This window comes from Coffea arabica, chromosome 5e (genome assembly GCF_036785885.1).
Source record: "Coffea arabica cultivar ET-39 chromosome 5e, Coffea Arabica ET-39 HiFi, whole genome shotgun sequence".
Classification (NCBI taxonomy): Eukaryota; Viridiplantae; Streptophyta; class Magnoliopsida; order Gentianales; family Rubiaceae; genus Coffea; species Coffea arabica.
Genome location: NC_092318.1, coordinates 1469804 through 1490534, shown reverse-complemented (window position 1 = coordinate 1490534; position 20731 = coordinate 1469804). Strand labels below are relative to the sequence as shown.

At 35.4% G+C, this 20731-nt stretch overlaps 2 protein-coding genes across 4 annotated transcripts; one reads left to right on the top strand and one right to left on the bottom strand.

Moving 5' to 3' along the window:
- The first annotated feature begins 272 nt into the window (after nt 1–272).
- On the top strand, nt 273–11344 carry LOC113722723 (uncharacterized). Its single transcript, XM_072048247.1, has 12 exons — nt 273–406; nt 696–797; nt 3536–3618; nt 3809–3884; nt 4040–4107; nt 4972–5056; nt 6749–6855; nt 6927–7010; nt 7333–7479; nt 9705–9813; nt 9962–10081; nt 10998–11344. Exons 2-12 carry the CDS (start codon nt 710–712, stop codon nt 11066–11068), a joined length of 1038 nt encoding a protein of 345 aa, XP_071904348.1. The 5' UTR covers nt 273–406; nt 696–709; the 3' UTR covers nt 11069–11344.
- Nucleotides 11345–12471: 1127 nt separating this feature from the next.
- LOC113722630 (uncharacterized) lies at nt 12472–20502 on the bottom strand. Of its 3 annotated transcripts, none has more exons than XR_011814009.1 (9): nt 19455–20109; nt 17866–18312; nt 17605–17779; nt 16817–17114; nt 15926–15998; nt 15213–15303; nt 13583–13662; nt 13114–13383; nt 12472–12669 (listed from the first exon to the last, which is right to left on the bottom strand). XR_011814009.1 is itself a non-coding variant. In XM_072048246.1 (9 exons), the coding sequence occupies exons 2-9, from the start codon at nt 19566–19568 to the stop codon at nt 13207–13209; spliced, it is 1455 nt and encodes a 484-aa protein (XP_071904347.1). In that variant the 5' UTR covers nt 19569–19649; nt 20300–20502; the 3' UTR covers nt 12933–13206. The 3 variants fall into 3 exon arrangements, 1 of the variants encoding a protein (XP_071904347.1); XR_011814008.1 differs by lacking the exon at nt 12472–12669 and adding an exon at nt 12933–13043; XM_072048246.1 differs by lacking the exon at nt 12472–12669 and adding an exon at nt 20300–20502 and having other exon boundaries at nt 12933–13383; nt 19455–19649.
- Nucleotides 20503–20731: the final 229 nt, after the last annotated feature.

Below are 20731 nucleotides of genomic sequence, written 5' to 3'. Positions count from 1 at the left end.
AAAGAGATGGATGACAAATTAGAGATCCTGAGTTCTAATCCCTATGTTTCCCCTTCCTTTCTAAAATCCTACCTCTCTCTTGCTAGAAAAAAAATTTTAAAAAAAATCAATGTAGAGAAATCCGCGGGAGAGAATCCCAACTCAATAGATGGGCCTATGACACGGATTTGTTGCTTGTCTTTGGTTTTTCTGCGAGCCCAATATTCTCCTCACAACTCACATGCAAGCCCGCTTTAATAGAAGCAGAAAAAAGGGAAAAGAAAAAAAAAACGGAGGCTTTTCTATTTCGTCCGAATAAAAGAAAACAAGAACAGAAAAAGAAGAAGAGGAAGAAGAAGAAGAAGAAATCGGAGACCGGCAGACCCACCAACTACCACATTGTCGCCGTCAGATCACCGGCGCGAAGGTAAACCTGCCGGCCTTTTCTTTCTCTTTCACACACAAACATCCCACCTTCCTCAGTAATACAAATGAATTCGGTAGTTTTACCTTCAAAAACCTTAACTTTTCTTTTCTCCTTTTTGTCCCGTCAATTCTTTCTGTTTTTCCGATTAAGTTGAATTTCTGCCACCAAAGGCGATGATAATCTGGAGACTTGCTTCTATTTGTTTATATGAATGGACATGGTTAAAGGGTCTTTTTTTGGGTCGATTTTGTTTTTGTTCCTTTTTTTTTAATTTGCTGTATAATAACAGGATTGGAGCTGAAGATGGGTGTGAAGCAAGCTATAAAGAACTTGGATGCTTTTCCACGAGCCGAAGAGCATTTGTTGCAGAAAACACAATCCGGCGCCCTTGGTATTTCTTTCTTTTTCTTGTTTCTGTTCACCTCTTTATGCTGTAAGAATACAATTTGGAGCTGAGTTATCTTTGTCTGGTGATTAATTTTGGGTTTGAAAAAAGTTCTGATTTTGAGCTGTTTCAGTAATTTGCTTGCCTCTTCCTTCTATGATCATGGAATTCTGTTATTTAGCCGATGCTTTTAATGTGGCTAACTCGAATTGTGTAAACCAGCAATTACCACTCCCTCATGAAGGGGCCCTTTTTTTTTCGCCTTAATAATTTTTAGGAGCTTCCTGGGACTCAATCTTACAACATTGTAGATTTTGAGCTGAATGAGATTCTGTTATTTTGAATTTACAGAAATATCCTGTTATACTAAATTCTTGTGTGGATTGAATATCTTTAAGGAAAGTATGTATCAAGCACTTTGTTTGGCTTAGAAAGGAATGTGTTAGAGAAGTACCATAGTCAGCATAAATAATTTCTCATATAAGATAATTGCTTTATGGTATTTCAGCATTCATATTATTGTGTAAGACTGGCAGAAAGCATGAAAAATGATCTATCTGTAACTAAGTTCTACTGACATGGATTGATCTGTATTAACCATGGCAGTCTTCTCTATCATGGGAAGCACACGTGTCCAAAATGAGAAGCTTAGAGTTTGGTTGTAATTCGTTAAAAAGGATATATCTTGCTGCTGAGTGCTAGTGGTTGGAAGATTATTGAACTGTCTCATGAACTTTGCTTACTGAATGAATTCAGGGACAAGAAATGGAGTTATGAGAATCTCTTTTGATAGCTATTGTGATGACGAAGGATAGGTTTTTAATAGGGACTTTGTGATGGAAAGATGTTCTTGTTTGTCTTGGCACATAATGTCGCGTCAGAAAGAATTTGGTATAGTTAGGGAAGTCTGACCACCCGTTTGGTTGGGAGGTTTTGTACCCCTCAATGGGAATAAGAAGGTAATGACTCCCATTGATAGTGTTTGGTTGACCGCTATGACTTTTTCCATTACCCAATTTTAGGTCTTCCAACACCCAAAACCCATTACTGACCAATTTGGACACTTTCACTTCTCATTAACCAGCTTCTAGAAGAAGATCTAAAATAAACCAAAATTGAAGCGAAAAGAATAGGAGAGAGAAAAAGAACGCATATGTTTCTTCCTCCTCCCTCCTATGTATCACCGCCTTTTCTTCTCCCATCCTCCGTCCTTGCCCCTCTACTTCATCCTTCACCTCTCCCACCCTCCATACAACTGCCACTCCATCTCCTGCTTGCTCTTCTACTTCATCTTTTGCAGCCTCCCTTCCATCCCTCTCATGGCGCTAATTAAGTTTTTTTAATAGAGTTTTGCATAACAAATTTGAAATTGGAATCAATGAGTTGGTTTGTCTATGTAATATGCTGCAATTCAACGGTATGCATACCAGCAGGGAGCAGTGGTGAAGGATATGGGAGGTGATGGTAGTAGTGAGCAAGAGATTAAGAGGAAGAAAAAAAAAGTGAAAAAGAAAAAGTGGTAGAGGGAGATGGATTTGCAGTGGCCAAGAAATCAAGTATAAGGGAGAAAAACAAGGGAAAAGCCACGTTGTGGTAGGAGGTGGTGGTGGAGCTGGCAAGAGACAAAGGGGGAAGGGAGTTACAGAAAGTTTAGGTTTTTTTTTTTTCCATAAAAGTTTTAAAAAGTTCATCACATTCCATAATAACTACCAAACACCAGAGTTCACAAAAAGGAATCTACACAAATCCATTATCATTGAGGGGGTCTTTCATTATGATTATCATTGCCATCCCTTAGCAGCATCCAAACGGGTGCTTAGTTTGTTTGACAGTGCTAATGGATTGTGGGTAGAATACAGTATCTCTGGATACATGTATCGATGGAAGGTTGTAACATTCATATGAAGTTTTGCTAGTAAATGTATCTTACGTCAAGAGATATCAGGTGGGATTTTTAGGATTTTATGTGATAATGATGAGGTTCATTTGACGCTCTTTTTGGAATAATTTGCTTCTGTTTTGCATTGGTGGGGAATGTGACTGCTGAGAGCTTGACTTGGAGTTATTACACCTCAAACATTTAATTTAATTTAGCGAGATGATGGTTTGTTATCAATCTGGACAAATTTAATGGATTGTGGTTTGTTATAACCCAAGCCCATTCTTGAAATGAAGGCCTTCACTGGCTTGTATACTGCAACACCAGCATCAAGTTCTCTGTGTCATTAATCACAACGTCCTGTTCCTTTTGCAAAGTTAGTCATTCAGTTGGTGTTGGTGCTGACATGTAGGCTACTGAGCTTGAAGCAAAGCTTAACAGTTGTTAATTAGTTTAGAAACTCAGTTGGCAACTTATTGTCAATCTGGCTAAAACTGACTGTCTTCATATTTAACTGTCCTATTTCTTTTCTTTTCCCGTATTAGTTGTTTTGAGAAGTCCAGCTTTCTTGGTGCGCGTTTTCCTTTTATTTTAGTACCTAGATTTCATTAAGAAGGGACCAAAAGAAACACAAACTGAATGTGGCCCAAGAATATCCTTGAATTAAATGCCATCAGTGGCTTGTGTCTTATAGAACCAGGGCCGAGTTCTCAATGTTAACTTCCACTTGAATCATGCTTGTTATGTGAAAAAATTTATAAGAGTTGTGCTCTCCATTGATGCTTCTATTTAGTGCGCGACTAACTTGGGGTGGTGGTGGTTGTTGTTGTCGTTGATTTTTTTTTCCTTCCACCTTTATTAACAGTTTCAATCGTTGGACTGGTCATCATGGCAACACTATTTATTCACGAGCTGAGATACTATCTCACTACGAATATTGTTCATGAGGTACAAGTTAATTTTACTGTAGTTGTGGGTTTTTCTTTCTTTACTTTTTAATTAGAAATACTGACCTTTATTGTTAATTATATTATGTTGTTTCTATTGTTTAGGTGTTGTTTCATTACTTATTGACATTCTTGGACTTTAGAAAAATCTGCTGGGTTTATCTTAACTGTGAAACACCATATACTTACAGATGGCTGTTGACTTGAAAAGAGGAGAAACTCTACCAATCCATATCAATATGAGTTTTCCATCTTTACCATGTGATGGTTAGCATTTTTATTCTTTTCTACTACCTATTCTGGTTTATTTTTCACTTTCCATACTTCTTGTCCATGGTTTTCATTTAGTCACAGCCCTTGTGCTGGTTTTCTAGTTCACATTTCTGGTGACTTGTTTAATTTGATTTGTGTCTTTATTTCAGTTCTGAGTGTCGATGCTATTGATCTGTCGGGAAAGCATGAAGTGGATCTTGACACAAATATATGGAAGGTAAAGTTTTTCGCTCTATTTCTGTTATTCAGGGACATCCCTGTTTCTGTGTGCACATGAAGCCTTTACTGATATATAGAGATGGCACTCTTAAGACTTTGTCGATTACAGCTTTAACTAGCTAGCCGCATGAAGTACCTATACATGTTTAACCTTTTTTAGCTGAAGGACTTTCATGAAATTAAGTTTTACTTTCATAAACACATACTTAGGGAAAAAGAAAAAAAAACTTGAGGAATGGTTAATAGCCTTCTTCTTTATTAGTATCTGTTAGCAAAATTCTTATTTTCATTTTTTATATTTTCATCCCTACAGCTTGAAGGAGCTCAATAATCTGTTTGTACATGGTTAGATAATGTGGTGGGTGTGCCAATGTTTATTTTTTCTTTCTTATCTCTATCATCAACCAAGGGAAACAAAAAAGTGAATAGCCAGCTGTAGCTTTTTGATGGAAGTGAAAGGTCCCACAATTGGTAGGGAAGCAAATATTTTTTTTTCCCAGAAACTAGAAGCTTTACAGTTCTAAGTTGTCAAAGCTATTCCACAAAGAACACTAGAATATAGCATAATGTTAGAAGAACTTTTCCTTTGATGACTCCACGTTTTATTCCATTTAAGAGCAGGTCAAGAGCTTGATTTCAGCATCTTAATTAGCAACAGTATGTGATTGAGTGGTTAGTATCACCAATCTCTAGCTTCTAAAATTTGATATAAGCATACATAGTTTTCCTGTTGAAGCATTTCTATGGCATTAATTGTCATAAATCTTGCTTGAGCTAAAAGTGATCATTAATCCTCTCTTTTGGAGGAATGTACTATAAAAAAAATTATAGTATTCTGCTGACAAATTGAGTATTTCTGCAGCTTCGTTTGAATAGAGATGGATATATAATTGGTACAGAGTATTTGTCGGACCTTGTGGAGAAGGAGCATACTGCACATAAACATGGTGAAGTCCTTTCTCCATTGATTTCAATTGACTGTTAGGGACATCTGTGTATACATGGCCTAAATTTGCAACAAGCAACCAAAATTGCACTAGCTTTCCCTGCAAATTGTGTGGCAAGATGTGCATGAAATAAATTCTTTGAATTGTTAGTCTTTAGTTTTATTGGACATAATTATTTGTACTATTATGGTCTTCTTCCTTTTTTGTTTTGTTGGGTTTGTGAGGTAATTGTTGGTAGTAAAACTTTTATACACTGTAGCTAAGCTTTTACAAATAATGCAAGTTACAAGAGCCATGTACTGCCTTATGGACAGAGAATGGCTGATGAAGAAAAATGTGAGTTCCTACAATTTCAAGGTGTATGATAGGAGTTGTTACAACATATAGCTCCTACTGTCTCGAGTGTCTAATTTTGCTTTCAAAGTCTGTTGTAAAGATTAATGCTCAACCTACCCTTCGATATACATGATTTTACATTATATGAAAAACAGAGTTGATAAAGAGTTCAAAAATTCAAATCTGAACTTACTCTAGTACATCCAAAATTATGTTCAGGACATTCTCAGGAGGTCTGACTTGTGTTTTTATCTAGCCACACATTCATTAGAAAGACTGATCAAATTTATTAAGTTATGACTTATTAGGATCTTTATGATTTTCTGAATCAGTATTGCAGGTGTTTAGAGGGCTACAGCCACAGATGGATAAAAGAAAAGTAATGTGTCAGGATGAAATAGGGATAAATCAGATTTGCTGATTAGTGGTTTCCCCATGGGGTAGGATCAGCCATAATTTTTCTTTTCTGTTTTTGTTTTTTTTTGGGGGGGGGGGGGTGTTGGGGTGCTGGTTTGGTAGAATGATGGGATGTTGTGGCAGAGAGAAGTTACCAATTGGTAATCTCTGGGTAGAATGATGAAGAATAATCGCCAAAAATCATCAGTAACCTTTTTGCAGGGAGCAGCTGGATCAGTAGCCTTCTAGACTTTTTATGTCATGGTTGGTTGAAGTTCATGACTTTTCTTATGTTCTAATTCTAAAGTGTGCCAGTGCAAAAGACATTTTAAGGCATGGGAAATTATGCTGGACAAACTTTAATTGGCAAATGGAATTAAGAACTAGTTTCCCACATTGCTGAAGCATTGTTGTTCTTGCTAGAGTCCCTCATCATGTAGTATAAAATTAGTTCTGGTGCTACTTGTAATTGATCTGTATTGTATGTCGCTTCCTAATTTGGTTGGGTTTCTGGGTACTTCATATCCATTTTGATTCAGTGGATTTGGTAAACCATGTGCTCAGGACGTAGGTTAGGACATCTTTCTAGATACGGTCATATTAGACATTCAGCCTTTAGAGTGATGACATTCACTTCTGCCTGGAATTCTTCTTAGGAATGATGGTTTACTGAATTGCCAAAGTTCATTGTATTCTACGTATTTCTTAGATGTTTTTTTGTTCTTGACTTTGTTCAAAGTTGTGATTTCCGCAATTAGTTGATCCTGCCTTGCCTGAATTGCCATTGTGTTCTTGTTCTTGTGTTAATACTGTTGGTTATTTTACGGTCTGTTTTGCATCTTCTTGGATGTCTATTGTAATCAAGAAATTAGAACTTTCATTTTTTGGCCTGGTTGTTCTGTCATGTTTGCTTAACACAAAGTTAAGGCACTTTTTAAATTTTTGACAATTTGTGACTAGGGCATGATGATCAAGACCAGAAAGTCCATCTCCAAGGTTTTGATAAAGAAGCTGAAGATATGATTAAAAGGGTGAAGCAAGCTTTGGCTAATGGAGAAGGCTGTCGGGTAGGTTGTTGCGATGCTCTCTTCAGCTCTCTTTTACTATAAGAAAGTTAACAGTTTCTAATTTCTTGCAGGTCTATGGTGTTTTAGATGTTCAACGGGTTGCTGGGAATTTCCATATTTCGGTTCATGGGCTGAGTATTTTTGTTGCTCAAATGGTCAGTTCTCTTTACAGCCACCCTGTACTTTGATTTTGGTATTATGCAAGCAACAACAGCATATTTGTATAAGATTCTTTAAATTTTTTTTTTGAAGGATATCTTGATATGATGACTTGCAAACTGAAGATTTGGCTGATATACTAGTTCTCTTGTATATTTCAGAAAGGCACCAGATAATAAAGAAATTTCTGCAAATGGTGTAGTCTAGACTTAGCTTTTGCATGTAAAATTTTTCTGGTATTTGGACAAGATCTTTTTCATGTTACATTTGATTCAATTTGAATATTCATACTATTTTGACGTTTCTTCTCTTTCTCAGATTTTCGAAGGATCTAGTCATGTCAATGTCAGTCACATCATTCATGATTTATCCTTTGGGCCAAAATATCCAGGCATTCATAATCCACTTGATGGGACAACTCGGATCTTGCGTGGGACAAGCGGAACCTTCAAGTATTATATAAAGGTTTGAGCTTTGGCCTGCACTAACAAGCTAAATTAATGGTGCTTTATTTTGGTAGAAGGCCTAGTCTTAGATCTAACTAGTCAATAGGAGGTTTTATACTTAGGCATGACCAAGGTGGTGTCTGACAGGACAAAGATGAACCAAGGAGAGAGGTAAGTTTGTACCAGCTGTAGCACCACACATATTCAAGTTATATTCTTCAACTACATTATATAATATGGCCCAGACCTAAATGATCGCCATAAACACCTTATGCACCTTGCTGGGTCACCTAATTTAAAGTGCAAACTTTGCCCTATCTGGAAGCTTCTCTGACACACTTTATGTGTTTTTTCATCTATAGATTTTTTCAATCTATAGATACCAAAGAAAGCATAAAGCTTTTCATTCGCTCTCCTTTTTTTTTCATTTAATTATTTGCAAGAATCTCTCTCTCTCTCTCTCTCTCTGAGATACCACCTTGGTCGCGTCTTGGCTTTAAGTTACAGCTCCTAATGACTGATTAATTACTCGTGGACCTAATATTCTGCATTTTAACCAGCTTTGTACCAAACGTGACAAGTAAATCAAAATTGGTGACTAAGTACTGATCAAGATTATTGCTATATAATTTGATTATCTTGAAGGATATTGGATCGGAGACTAGTTGAACAAGGTTTCTGCACAGTAACTCCAGTAATAATGGTTTTGGTTGATAAGAGGATATCAAGAAGATAAATAATCTTCATAGTATGCAAGCATCATTTTTAGTTTTATTTTTTGTGGCTTGTCAGATTGTGAATGCTCATCAATAGAGCAAAATTATCAACCAAGGCAGTTTAAGAAATTAAGATGGAGCAAAAGAGTCCATATTTGTCATTGACCAAGCATTTAATGTGATTCTTTTTTGTCATCAAAAGCTCTCGTGGCATGAACTCTTCGTCAGCCATGTTCATATTTCATAATGTTCTTTCTCTGTAGCTATAATGTCAATTTTTTCTCAACTTTATGGTGCTAAAAAGGCATAACTTTTCTTTTAGATATGTAAATTACTTGCTAGCAATGCAGAAAGGTTTCCCAACACAAAATGCATAGAAGGATGGGCCAGTTTAAATGAAACTGAATCTTGAAAGGCAGGGCCTTTCCATTTTAGTGGACCTTAGTGAGGAGTTAACAATAATCTCCTCCTAGGATATTGATATGACTAATCTGTGAAAATGGATAAAGTCTTGAAGCTTATAAAGTAAACTACTGGCTGACAAACATGCCAATTTCCTGTTTGGCTGTGGGGTGGCAAAGAGGTGCACTATTCCTGAATCTCTTTGCAAACTTTTTGGTTCTTTTTCTTTTCCGAATTTTCTTTTCTTTTCTAATAGAGATTATATGTACTTATTATACTAAACCATGGAGGTACTTCCTCAGACTTCGGTTTAATTTACCTTAGTTGTTTGAGAATTATCTTCTTTTTGAGAGTACAATGCAGTAGATAATTTAGAAAAGGCCTTGACAAGAGAGATGAAAAAGTCTCATTAACTTGTATATGTAGAAAATGGCCCCAGCAATTGTCATGGACTCTGTTGTACTGGTAACAGCACTTAAAGAAAATATCACTTACAAGTTGCATCAAATTTTATCTTTGGTAATGCATATAACATAATTCAACTTTATTGTACCAGTGTGGGTAGTCTAATTTTACTTCTTGTTTAGTATGGATGTTGGTATCAGAATGTCCATGTGGTTATAGAGTTACTCTTCTATTGTTTACTTATAATTTGTTTATGGAGGATATGATTGATTATTATGATTTATAGGATGTACATAATTCTACAGTGTGAAATGTCAGTGATAGTATACTTGTCATGTTAGTGAACTTTTTTCTCTTTCTAAACTTGATCAAGAAATTTTTATTAAGTTGAAAGCTCTGTTCTATTAATCATGCTATGTTGAAAGCCATTTAATATAATTATTGTACCCCTACATGTTGACATGTATATGAATTTATTAGAAATTCGAAGGAATTAAGTTTGACCTATGGTAGGGTGCAAATGAAGTACCACTTGAATATAAAATTCATATCATTAATGGAGTACAATTAGAAATGCTTTATGAGAAACTTTGCCTGTTGTCTCATTTAATGCATTAGGCTTTTGACGTGTTGATAGAGATGATGTAAGAGCAATTCTTTATGCAATAATAAGATTCTTTATGCAGTTCAAATTGTAATTTTCTTATTTACTCTGATGTAGATTGTTCCAACAGAATATAATTATTTATCAAAAGAAGTTTTACCAACTAATCAATTCTCTGTCACGGAGTATTTCTCACCGATGAACGAGTTTGATAGGACATGGCCAGGTTTGTCCTGATTTTAGTTATTTGCAACATAGTTATCATTATGTATTTATTTATTTATTTTGTTTGATGTTTCTTTGAATGTGTTCAATACCAATTATTATTCTGATCACTGGTGTACTAGTGTAACTAACTTTCTTATTGAACACAGCTGTGTACTTTTTGTATGATTTGTCACCAATTACTGTTACCATCAAAGAAGAACGTCGCAATTTCCTCCACTTTATTACTCGTCTTTGTGCTGTACTGGGTGGGACATTTGCCTTAACAGGTTCATGCTTGTTCCCTTTTTTCTTTTTACTCAGTATTGTTGCTTTATATGGAACGCATTCACTGGATTGGCTTGTAATTGGTACTGTTTCATTTCTTATTAGGATAGGATCTGGTGATGGAACTTTCACTTCATAGATTTTCAGTGTTAGTGTGCAACTGTGTGGTGAAACATGGTGCAGATTTTTATGCTTGATCTGAATACAATTTTAGAATCAAGAAAATTCTGCAGCAAATTTTATGACTGAAATTTGTTTTGGCAGCAAATTCTTGCTCTGTCATTCAATGTGTGGGGTGGGTGGGGAATTGCGGAGAGAGATCCGACCTTGCTTTTTTACTTTATTTTGTTCAACGCTAATTGCCTCTGACCCCGTCTAGATGTATCCATATATAGATCTATGCATGGATAGATAGATTCACTCTGCGGCTCAAGGTTTGAACACTCATTAATCTGCAATTGTAAACAAGATCAAACGGTATCAAATGACTGAAAGAACCTGTAAATAATTGATACATAGCTCAACAGAAAAATATAGATGAAAAAGAAGATGCAAAAAAAGAAACTCAAAAGGAACAAGAACAACAGCAAGCCCCTTAGTTCCAATGATGGACGTTTATGTTCCAATGATCAGCAGTATCATTAGATTGTCAAGTCATAAGATTTAAAGAGTTGCAATATATGTTTTTCTTTGATTACTTAATCATAAAAGAAAATGTGTTAATAAAAGTTTGCTTGGAGACATTGATTCACGAACTTTCGTAACGTTGTTTTCCATTTGTCTACTTTTTACTTCCTTCAGTTGTCGAATATGACCATTTTTTTTTTTGGGTTTAGTGTAGATTCTTATGTGTGGCATGCATGTCAATTTTGTTGAAAATTTTCCTAATATATGTGTTTATAATTTGCAATGTGATAGGAATGCTGGACAGATGGATGTACAGGCTGCTTGAAGCATTTATAAAGCCTAAAAGAAGCCTTTTACGGTGAATTGCAGTTCAAGAGGACCTAAAACTAGTCATGCTGTCAAGCAAATTGTATACTATTGTGACACTAGCAAAAGTGCGTTCGTTGCCTAGTTTATACCATAGATCATGTGCATTATCAGCTCTTGTTATTTATCTTTTGAATTAAGCCATTCCGTAGTCAAATAGTTTATCCACAACAATTTTGCTTTGGTCTAACAGCTTTTTGCTAGCAATGTGATCAAGTTAATCAAAATTTTGTACTTTTGTTGACATAAATGCTTTTGATCTTGACAGTGAATTATCTCCCTGATTGTTTTGTTAACACATTTTAGCCTCACCTCACTGCTACTTTGGCTACTCTTAAAACCTGAATTGTTCTTGAGATGACGCTTGGCCAAGGGTTTTGAGCAGTAGCAGGGCTGAAGAATGTCATGTCCATATTGCAATGCTCATTCCTGTATCTTTAGTTTTGGTATCTTACATCAAGTGACTTCATGTTAAATGTTATATTAGGCTGACCATTTGAGTGAAATGATGGGAGCAAAATGTGCTCTACACCTATTCACAATAGCTGAGGCATCTGGTACCAAGCCTTAATCAATCTTGCTTGACTATGACGGCAATTTCTCTTGGAGCTCCTGCAGACTCGCTGATTATCTAGGTTGCCTAACCAAAAAGGTACGCGAAATGGTTGAAATGTAGATTCTTCTACTCAGTTGCACGTTTTTGTTTGTTGGGCTGGGACTTGAAGGGCATGATTAAGGCTACAAACGAATCGAGTTGATTTGAGTTTTGTTCTAAATGAGTTGAGTTTGTTTCGATTTTGATTAGACTTGAACTCGTGTGTGAGTTCAATGAATTTTCATTTTAAAATTTGAGCTGGAGTTCCAAGTTGAGCTTAGTCAAACTCGAGTTCAAGCTTACTTGAACTCAAATAAAATTTAAAAAATTATATTGTTTAAAATGGATAAAATTGATATTGGATTCTAATAAATGATAAAATTATAAGGGGTATATATGTAAGTTCACTATTAAAAATATATAAATTCAAGTCGGCTCGACAAGCTAATGAACCAAATATCTAACTACTCACTCTACTCAATCACTTTGACAAGTTAACGTGATCTTAATATTGACTTTGAACTTGAGTCGAGTTTTAATTGAGTCGGCTCGTGAGCACTAATGAGCTGAGTTGATTCATTTGCAGCCTGCAAGAGTCCTCTTTTATTAAAAAAAAAAAAGACGAAAATAAATGTGGGTTACAAATATACCATTGGGAGCCTGCTGAATTGGAGTCCCAATAGAATGCACCTTTCTTTGTGACACCACTACATGTTAACTACAACGCTACTATCTAGGCTTCAGGAATTCTGATAACATTGCATGGCAACGGTAGTAGTTAAAAATTGAATGGATATTGCGTAGTTAGCTGAGGAAGGAATATGATCGGGATTATTGCCAAATTTGAGCTTCAGAATTTCCTACGAAAACAGAGTACAGGTAATTCGTTTGCTAGCCAAAAACTGCAGTGTTATTTGCAATCTTCCACGAATTTGGAGATCTTACACAACCAAACCAGAATTTACCATCTGCCTTGAAAAGAGAAGCCATTTTTTTCCCTTGCTGCAACAAATGATTCATCAACAATAACTGTAAAATAAGCTACAGCAACTATCAACTTCAGCTATATTCAATTCATCCAAGAAAAATTTAGCTGTTTTAAAAAAATTTTACTGTAGCAGTGTCTATGAAAAATTTTTACTATAAAACTTTTTTGAAGTATTTGACATGTTGCATGGATGAGATGTTTTTTGAGTTATTGTGTATTACTGTAACATTGTATTTGAAAAACTTGTTTTTGAAAAAATGACCAATCCAAACGGTGGTTCACCAAAATTTGGAGATTTCCAAGCCCAAGCTTGTGAAGTCTCTAACTGGTATTAACTTACTATCGGCTTCAATATCGACGAACTTACGGAACAATGGTGCTGAGCTACCTAGAAAGGAAAGGAAGATCATTTAAGAATGTGTTTTATGTTCCCAGAGTAGCGGTTTCATGCTGCCTACCATTTTCAGCTGGCCTAATAGATAGATTATCTGTCAGTGGATGTTGCGACTGGTGGTTATCATGCTGAGATTGATGATGGTGCTGCCGGTGTCTTAGGTCGTGTTCATGGTGCTACCGGTGCTGCCGGACACATTTGGATGCTGATGAGATGAATGACGTCTGCTTGTTCTCCATCTCAAGTACTCCACAAGCAGTGAATTGGTGCCAATTGCAATTCCAAACCCGGTGAAGGAAGAAAGCAGCACCGATAGAATTGCATTTACATTAAGCTGCAGAAGTAGATTGATTGAACTATATAATAAAATTCATCTTCTTCTACATGTAAGATAGAAAGTACGGGAGCCCTTCTCACCCACCCATATGACAAACAAGAGGCGAGAGATGTTAGTGTGTGACTGTGATGGTAGGGGGATGAGGGTGCCAGCGGCACAGAAGCAAGAGAAAGTAATGAGAGAGAGAGTAATTTACCACAGTATAAAATATATGAGCAAAAAGGATGACGATTGCAAACTGGAATGAGGCATATGCCCACATGTAACTTTTACTAACTGCCAAAAAAAAAAAAAAAAAACTTATCATAAGAAGAATAATCAATTAGGAGCAAGAATAATAGAATAAAAAATCAAACCTAGTAAAAGCATCAGATGAACATATCCAACTTCATGGACAATTTATATGCAGAAAATGCTTTGTAACATGCACATCAACATTTCCAAGTTTAGTATATAAACAATGTCATTCTATTATAAGGCAGGCAAGCAAATAGGAGATTATAAGGTATTCCCTTTACTAGAGTTAAAATATCAAATACTTTTGTGAAAGTTTTACACTTGAAAAGGAAGTATTCATTATAGTTAGGCCAATCAGGTAAAGCTTTCTTTTATGTGGTAGTTTCAACATATTTGTCTAAGCTTATGAAGTACCTGTCCAACTAGCTGCCATAGCAAATCCTGCTATTTCAGCTCTTTCTTACAAGATGTATCACTTTACAGAAAAAATCATAAACAACTTTCCTCCTAGAATTGTAGCAAATTGAAAATTCAAAGAGAATTGTTTGCTCTTAGAAAAATGTCAATATTTGGTTTTCCCCATTTTCTTCTTCAATTCATTTCTCTGTTCACTACAAATTAGGATACATTTTCTTTTTGGTTCTTTTTTGTTTTCTTTCCTTTTGTTTTGTTTTTTTTTTTTGGTCTGTTATGGTTGATATCTTACTTCTCTTATGCTGGAAATTAACTTCTCAGTGTTGTGGACTATCCTTTTGGTAGCCATATTCTGAGCTTCTTCACAAAAAACTTAGATGATTGACTTTGACTTAGAATCTGATTATGCTACCAACCACTGGGACAGTCTCAAAGCTTTTACATCCTGACTCTAGGCACCAAATTAAAGTATCCAACTAACCGGGGGAGAGGGTTGGGTTGGGTGGTAAGGTTGGAGAGGTTGTAAGTGAGAGGTCTTGGGTTCAAGTCCTCTCACTTACAAAAAAAAAAAAAAAAAAAAAAAAAAGTATCCAACTAACTTAAGCTAGTAACCAAGCATAAAATCATTTTTTAACTAGCCTACAAGGACAAGTCTCAACACTCGTCAATTGAGTTAGATGTAAAGCATGTAAGGCAACATTTAGGCCTTCCTAATGTGCTTGGATGAGCTATTGACTAGTTTACTTTTTTCAACTACAATTTTGCAAAAGAGATAGGTGCAACAAAAGTAGAAATGGTTTCTTAACATTTTTGAAAATTTTTCCAGAATCTTTCCTTCATTTTATCCCTTTTTTTTTTGGCTTTGGCTTGATGGTCGCAATACTGTAAATACCTATAGACCCAACGTACCCATACAGCTATCTATATGTTCAAAGATGCTTAAATGATAGGAACTGGTGCTATTAACCTATATTACTGCAAAGAAAATTCCACTTTGTGTATACTGCTTAGTATAGAACATGCATCCATTTCCTTTGCCTATATTGACAGTGTATAAATGCGATGCAAATAACCACTAAAGGCCCTATTTTGGTCCAAAAGATAGAGAAAATAGTACCAAACAAGGAAAGTAAATATAGAAATCGCCAGCAGAAGAAACAGTAAAAAAATCTTACCCATGGTAGAAGCTATCATGGTTGAAATGAAGCCTAGTGCACAAGAAAAAGGTAAAGAAATCGCAAGTGCACGAGGTCCCATGTCAGATACCTGCTTAGAAAAGTGAATTATGATGACAATGTGATGCTTTTGAAGGAAGAATATTGGAGAGATATATTGCAGAAAGAAGCATATGGAATTGCTAAATTTCTCATTCCACTCATTTTTAATGTATAAAATCGTAAAAGACCAGCACATTTTCTGATGTTTCCAAAAGTCAAACCAGAATATATGCCTTGTTTCCTACCACAGGCACCCTATATCTGGATAAAAAAATCTCATCATTGGGTTCTTTTGGATCTTAGGCCCCCATTACAGGCCTTTTTTTTGTTTATGAATTTTTTTTTATTAAACTCAAAAAAGCACATGATTTATAAAGAGTAAAATCTCATCATTGGGTTCTTTTGGGTCTTAGGCCCCCATTACAGGCCTTTTTTTTGTTTATGAATTTTTTTTTATTAAACTCAAAAAAGCACATGATTTATAAAGAGTCTCACTACCAAAAGACAGCTGATACATCAATGAATGCTAATAGAACGGCACTGTCAGCACTCAGGTAAGGGAAATTTACATGAGTAATAGTTCAAATGTATAGAAATGTGGTGCACAACCTTATATGTGTAAACTAGACTGGTTAAAGCAAGGCAATGTCAAGCAGAGAGCAAAGTCATACCAGAAGCTGCTCCAGAAAGCAGAAATATGCTAGCATGCTGATCATGACAAGGATTGGTATGTCTTGCCAGAGCCTATTTGAGGGTGAACAAATAAAATACCAAAATAAGCTCCAGAAAGTTGGGATTTAAAGGCAACAAGAACGTCTCTATATGTATCAGCAAGTTTTACACGCTGCACGTAAGAACAGACTAGAGCCTGAGTCAATTTGGACTAAAATTTTATCACTGTTGTAAGACCACTAGAAGATTATTTACAAGTATATCATTCCATTGCGAAGTTTCCATAAACAACATTGAAGACATCATCATTCCTGACACCATTTTGCTAGATTCTAGGCCAGCAAGATGTGTGTAAGCAGCGAGCAAGTTGAGAGAAGGAATAGACATGCTTTTCTTAAAATTTCACTTAATTGTGATCTTGTTCACTTAATTGTAGCTAAAGGTTCTTCTCTTTCATAATACCAATATTGTGAGCGTCTATGGTTGCTCTTTTGGGTTTCTTTCAATCTTGCAGCTCTTTAATGTAACTCTTTCTCAATAAAACTGAAGCACTGGGAAATTCCACCTCCCCGTTCTTTTCTTCTACTTATGAGTCAAAGGTTCTCCCAATTCACTAATTTCATTTTCTGTTTTACTTCCCATTCTATCTTTTCCTTTTTCATATTTCTGTAAATATCATCCTCTTTGGGTATTTAGTTGCCTTTTGCTCAGAACCTGTTTTCTTCTGTAGCCTTGTGCTTGAGTGTGCATAATCTATTTTCTTCTTTTCTTAGTTGTTTAAAACATGTTCAAGTTACATTGACGTTAACAAAACAGAAAATGATGACAAAGTTAAGTGCATATTTAGAAAAAGGAAGAAAGGTAAGTGCATATTTTAGTTCAAAACTTGCCTGTAACGAGTCACTTCCATCTGCTGCGCACCTACTGGCGGCCTTCTTACGACATCAGCTGGATTCTGTATTTTCAATAATGTTACTGGAAGATTCTGAACATCCTTCTTGCAGACATCACAAGTTTTGTTGCCTTTAATACTAAACCACTTAATTGCACATTCCTTGTGGGCAAGTGCAAGCTCTCCTTTGCAACTGCACTCCATTTTAAATGTTTCACCGCCTTCTCCAAGTTCAACCATACATATCCTGCACACTGCCTCTTCTTCTGGTATATCTTCTGCAGCATCATCACATGCTGCACAGAAGAAAATAATTGTAACTAGAACCAAACTTTTTTGAGAAATTTTAGGGAAACCAAAAAGACAAAAAGAAAAGGAAAGATAGATGGAAGTAGATTAAAATTTCTTGTCTTCCTTAGTTTTGGAAAGACAGATTGCAGTCATTTCATTGTACAGTGTCATTTGAAAATCAACTCAGTCATATGAATATTCCAAAATTCACTATATCATTTTTTCAGTTTTTTAAGGCAACAACATTCATTGAGTTCACTTGGCTGAACAGAGGTACAAACGGCTTCATACATTATAAACAAAAAAAAATATGTGATGGTTATTATTGGATGCAGAGTCAAACAAACTAATCAAAGGGCATAGTCTTGAAACTTCGTGACACAACAGTCACGATACTAATGGAATTCATGAAGAATGCCAAACAATTAGAAATATCTTGTTTCTGAATTCTTAACAAAAACGTCAGCCTATACATAGGGTCTGAATAATATTTACCTGTTTCTATCTCTGTAGCATTGTCTACTACATTATTCTCATCTGTTCTAGGCCGAGGGGTTGCTGATATTACACGAACCAAACATCCTGAAGAATCTGTCCGTCTTAGGCTTTTAACTTTAACATTTACGGGAACTGAGAATGAGCGTTGCATTTGCTGCTCAACCTCATGCTTCTGTCAGAGGTAGACTGACTTAAGCATAGAGTAACAAGCACAGAAAAAGAGTCTAGAACATGAAGTAAATAAGTAAGGAGACTTACAGGTAAATAAGTGTGGCCATTTAAGTTACTTTCCTCTACTTCATAGGTACTTGCATCTGTCATTGGAGTAACTGGCAAAGAATGTGTTGATGTTGTCGATGAAGAGAACAAAATTTTGTTGAGAGAAAATGACCTGGAGGTAGAAGGCCTGTTTGAAGGCTTATCAGAAGGTGGAGTGTCGGGAACTATGAGAACTGTTTTCTCACCATCATGGGAAAGGTTCTTTCCCTTGGAGCTTTTCTGTGGAAGAAGATTTTTCATGGATGACATAAATTTTGCTGAGCTTGGTCTAGGAGGTAACCCATTCCTCGTAGAACTTGGACTAGGAATGTCAATTCGTGCAAAACTAGACAATGTGTTTTCCAAGGACCTCACAGGTACTTGCAAAGAAGAAAGGTTTGGACGTTTTGGATGTTGCATTAAGGTGGCCTCTTGTCCTTCTTCTTTCTGAATTACAAGAACAAGCATATTTTAGAATCCTTGATATTTAAATGACAAATGAAAAATATTATCAATGCAATCAGTAAAAAATTCGACCACAACTTCCTTGGAGTCAAAATATAAATGTTTGGTTAACAATTTAACTGAGAAAATTATGAACTGGTCTTAGCTTCTTTTTTTTTTTTTTTTTAAGTTTTTACATACATGTAGCACTGACAATAACAAGCCTGGTAAATCGATCAGGTCAGACAAGTGCTCAGGGCACTGAATTTTCCTTCAAACTGTTGTGCATCTCTACAGGATTCTGGACTTGTAGGATTTCTCATCACCCGGCCATAAAATAAACCTCGACTAATCACACACTGGCATCAAAGTTCCGTCCAAATTGTACCCTTGAAGTTATATCCATAAAGCAGAAATTTCTCCAACAATTAATTTAAATGTCAATGTGATGTCTGAAATACATACCACGAAGAGAAACAGTATCATACATTTATTTTGTGACACTAATGAATCACACTGTATTTTTTCAACTATAAGCCCGACAACCTCTATGAATGCTGTCTTATCAGCATATAACCTTGAAACTCAAAAGATGTTTCTTCTCATGATCAAGTGAGTTTCTTTTCACTTTTTTACTTTCACATGAAACTTTCTCTGTTTCTCTTCTTCTCAGACACCTTCTTGAGATCCCCCTCTCTTCAGCAGCATTCACCCACTAACCTCATTTCCATTATACTACATGACAATTAGTTTATTTCTTCTGAATTGTTGAAGGAAATTGAACTCACATATAAGATTGAGATTGTACATTGCCTACTCCCAGATATCCAAACAAACAAGCATTCACCTTTGCTATCAAGAACTCCTTTTTTTTTGGGGGGGTGTTTTCTGAGCTTCACATTTCAAACATAGCTCATCAAACAGTCCTAAGATTAACTAGAACATCATATAACCAAGACATAATTAAACACAAAAACCAATTCTTCTGGCAAAAATAAGGAGTATAATTACAGACTTGCCACATTGAAAACAGAGAAACTGCCTTTTTTTTTACCATCCACCAATAAAGAGCAATATATCCATACACGTCACAGATTCAGACAAGAAGAATTTCAAAGAAAAAAAAAGTTGAAATTTCCTTTTACCATTTTAAAATGACGAGGCTGAGACATATCTTCATCTTGCATTGATTGAGGTTCATGAGTTGATTGATTCACCAATTCAGCAACAATCACCCCACTTCCAGATTTCTCATCCATACTGATCAATATCTGAAATTCCCAGTTTTTTCTTTTCTTTTTTTCCTTTATAAACTCAATTCACAATTTTAAGCTGTAATCCTGAAAACCCAGAAAACCCATTTCAGTATAAACGAAACTGGTAATTCCAAAAGCAATTCTCTCATCAAGCTCAAAACTTTGAGCTTGGAAAAGAATACAGAGTGATAGAAACAGTGGGCAGTAGTAGTAGCATCAGGAAAGAGGAGAAATATGAACAGCTTGCTTTTCTTTTCCAGTAGAAAACAAGATGGGATGTCGGAATCTGCGAAGAAAGATGACAAACAAACAAAAAAATTCCAAAAAAAAAAAAAGCAAATTTTGTTTAGAAAGAATTTGAAGAAGTTGGGAAGAAGTTTCAGCTTTGGAAAGCAAACTACATGATAACAAGAAGAAGTTTTTTATCTTCTTGTTTTCATATATTTTCTTTAACGTATCATTAGCACTCTGCAATACTAATTACAGGTACGATTATTAGTATTTAATTAGTAATTTTAGTTAGTTTATGTCTTTCTTAATTAAAATAATCATTGTTGGTGGTATTTATTAAAGATAAACTTTTCATGAAATTTAGTTTTTGCACAATTAACATACATTTGTAATTGTTAGCCCAAAAAATAGCTTACAAAAATTTACCATTTGTTAATCCCAGTTTAAATTTTGAGATTAATTCAATAATATGGATGCTAATAATCAATTAAATATAACAGTACCCGCCAACTAAGTCTGAAGTGTACAGCAGGAGTCTCCTGAGTTCTGACCTTGAAGATTAGATCAGATTCTTTGTTTTTTTCCATTGACGGAAAGAACACACGCACACATTTACAGAACACACACGCAGGAGTAAACGAAATATCGGCCCGAAAGGATTGGATCAGATTCTTTGTGCCTTCTACGAATATGTTTTTTTTCTGTAGGGACATCCACTTGATTTGATTTCTACTTTTATTTTTATTGTTTTTTTTTTTAATTTTTTTTTAAATTTTTTGTCAAGAGAATGTACAATCCTTGTCAATGACCGTCTTTATAGCTGTTGCCCACAAAAGAAGACAGAGAACCATTGTGGTGTCGGTTGTATGAGTTTTTAATTTTCATGAAATGTTCAATATTGTCCAATTATATATATCCTCATACAAATCTATGTA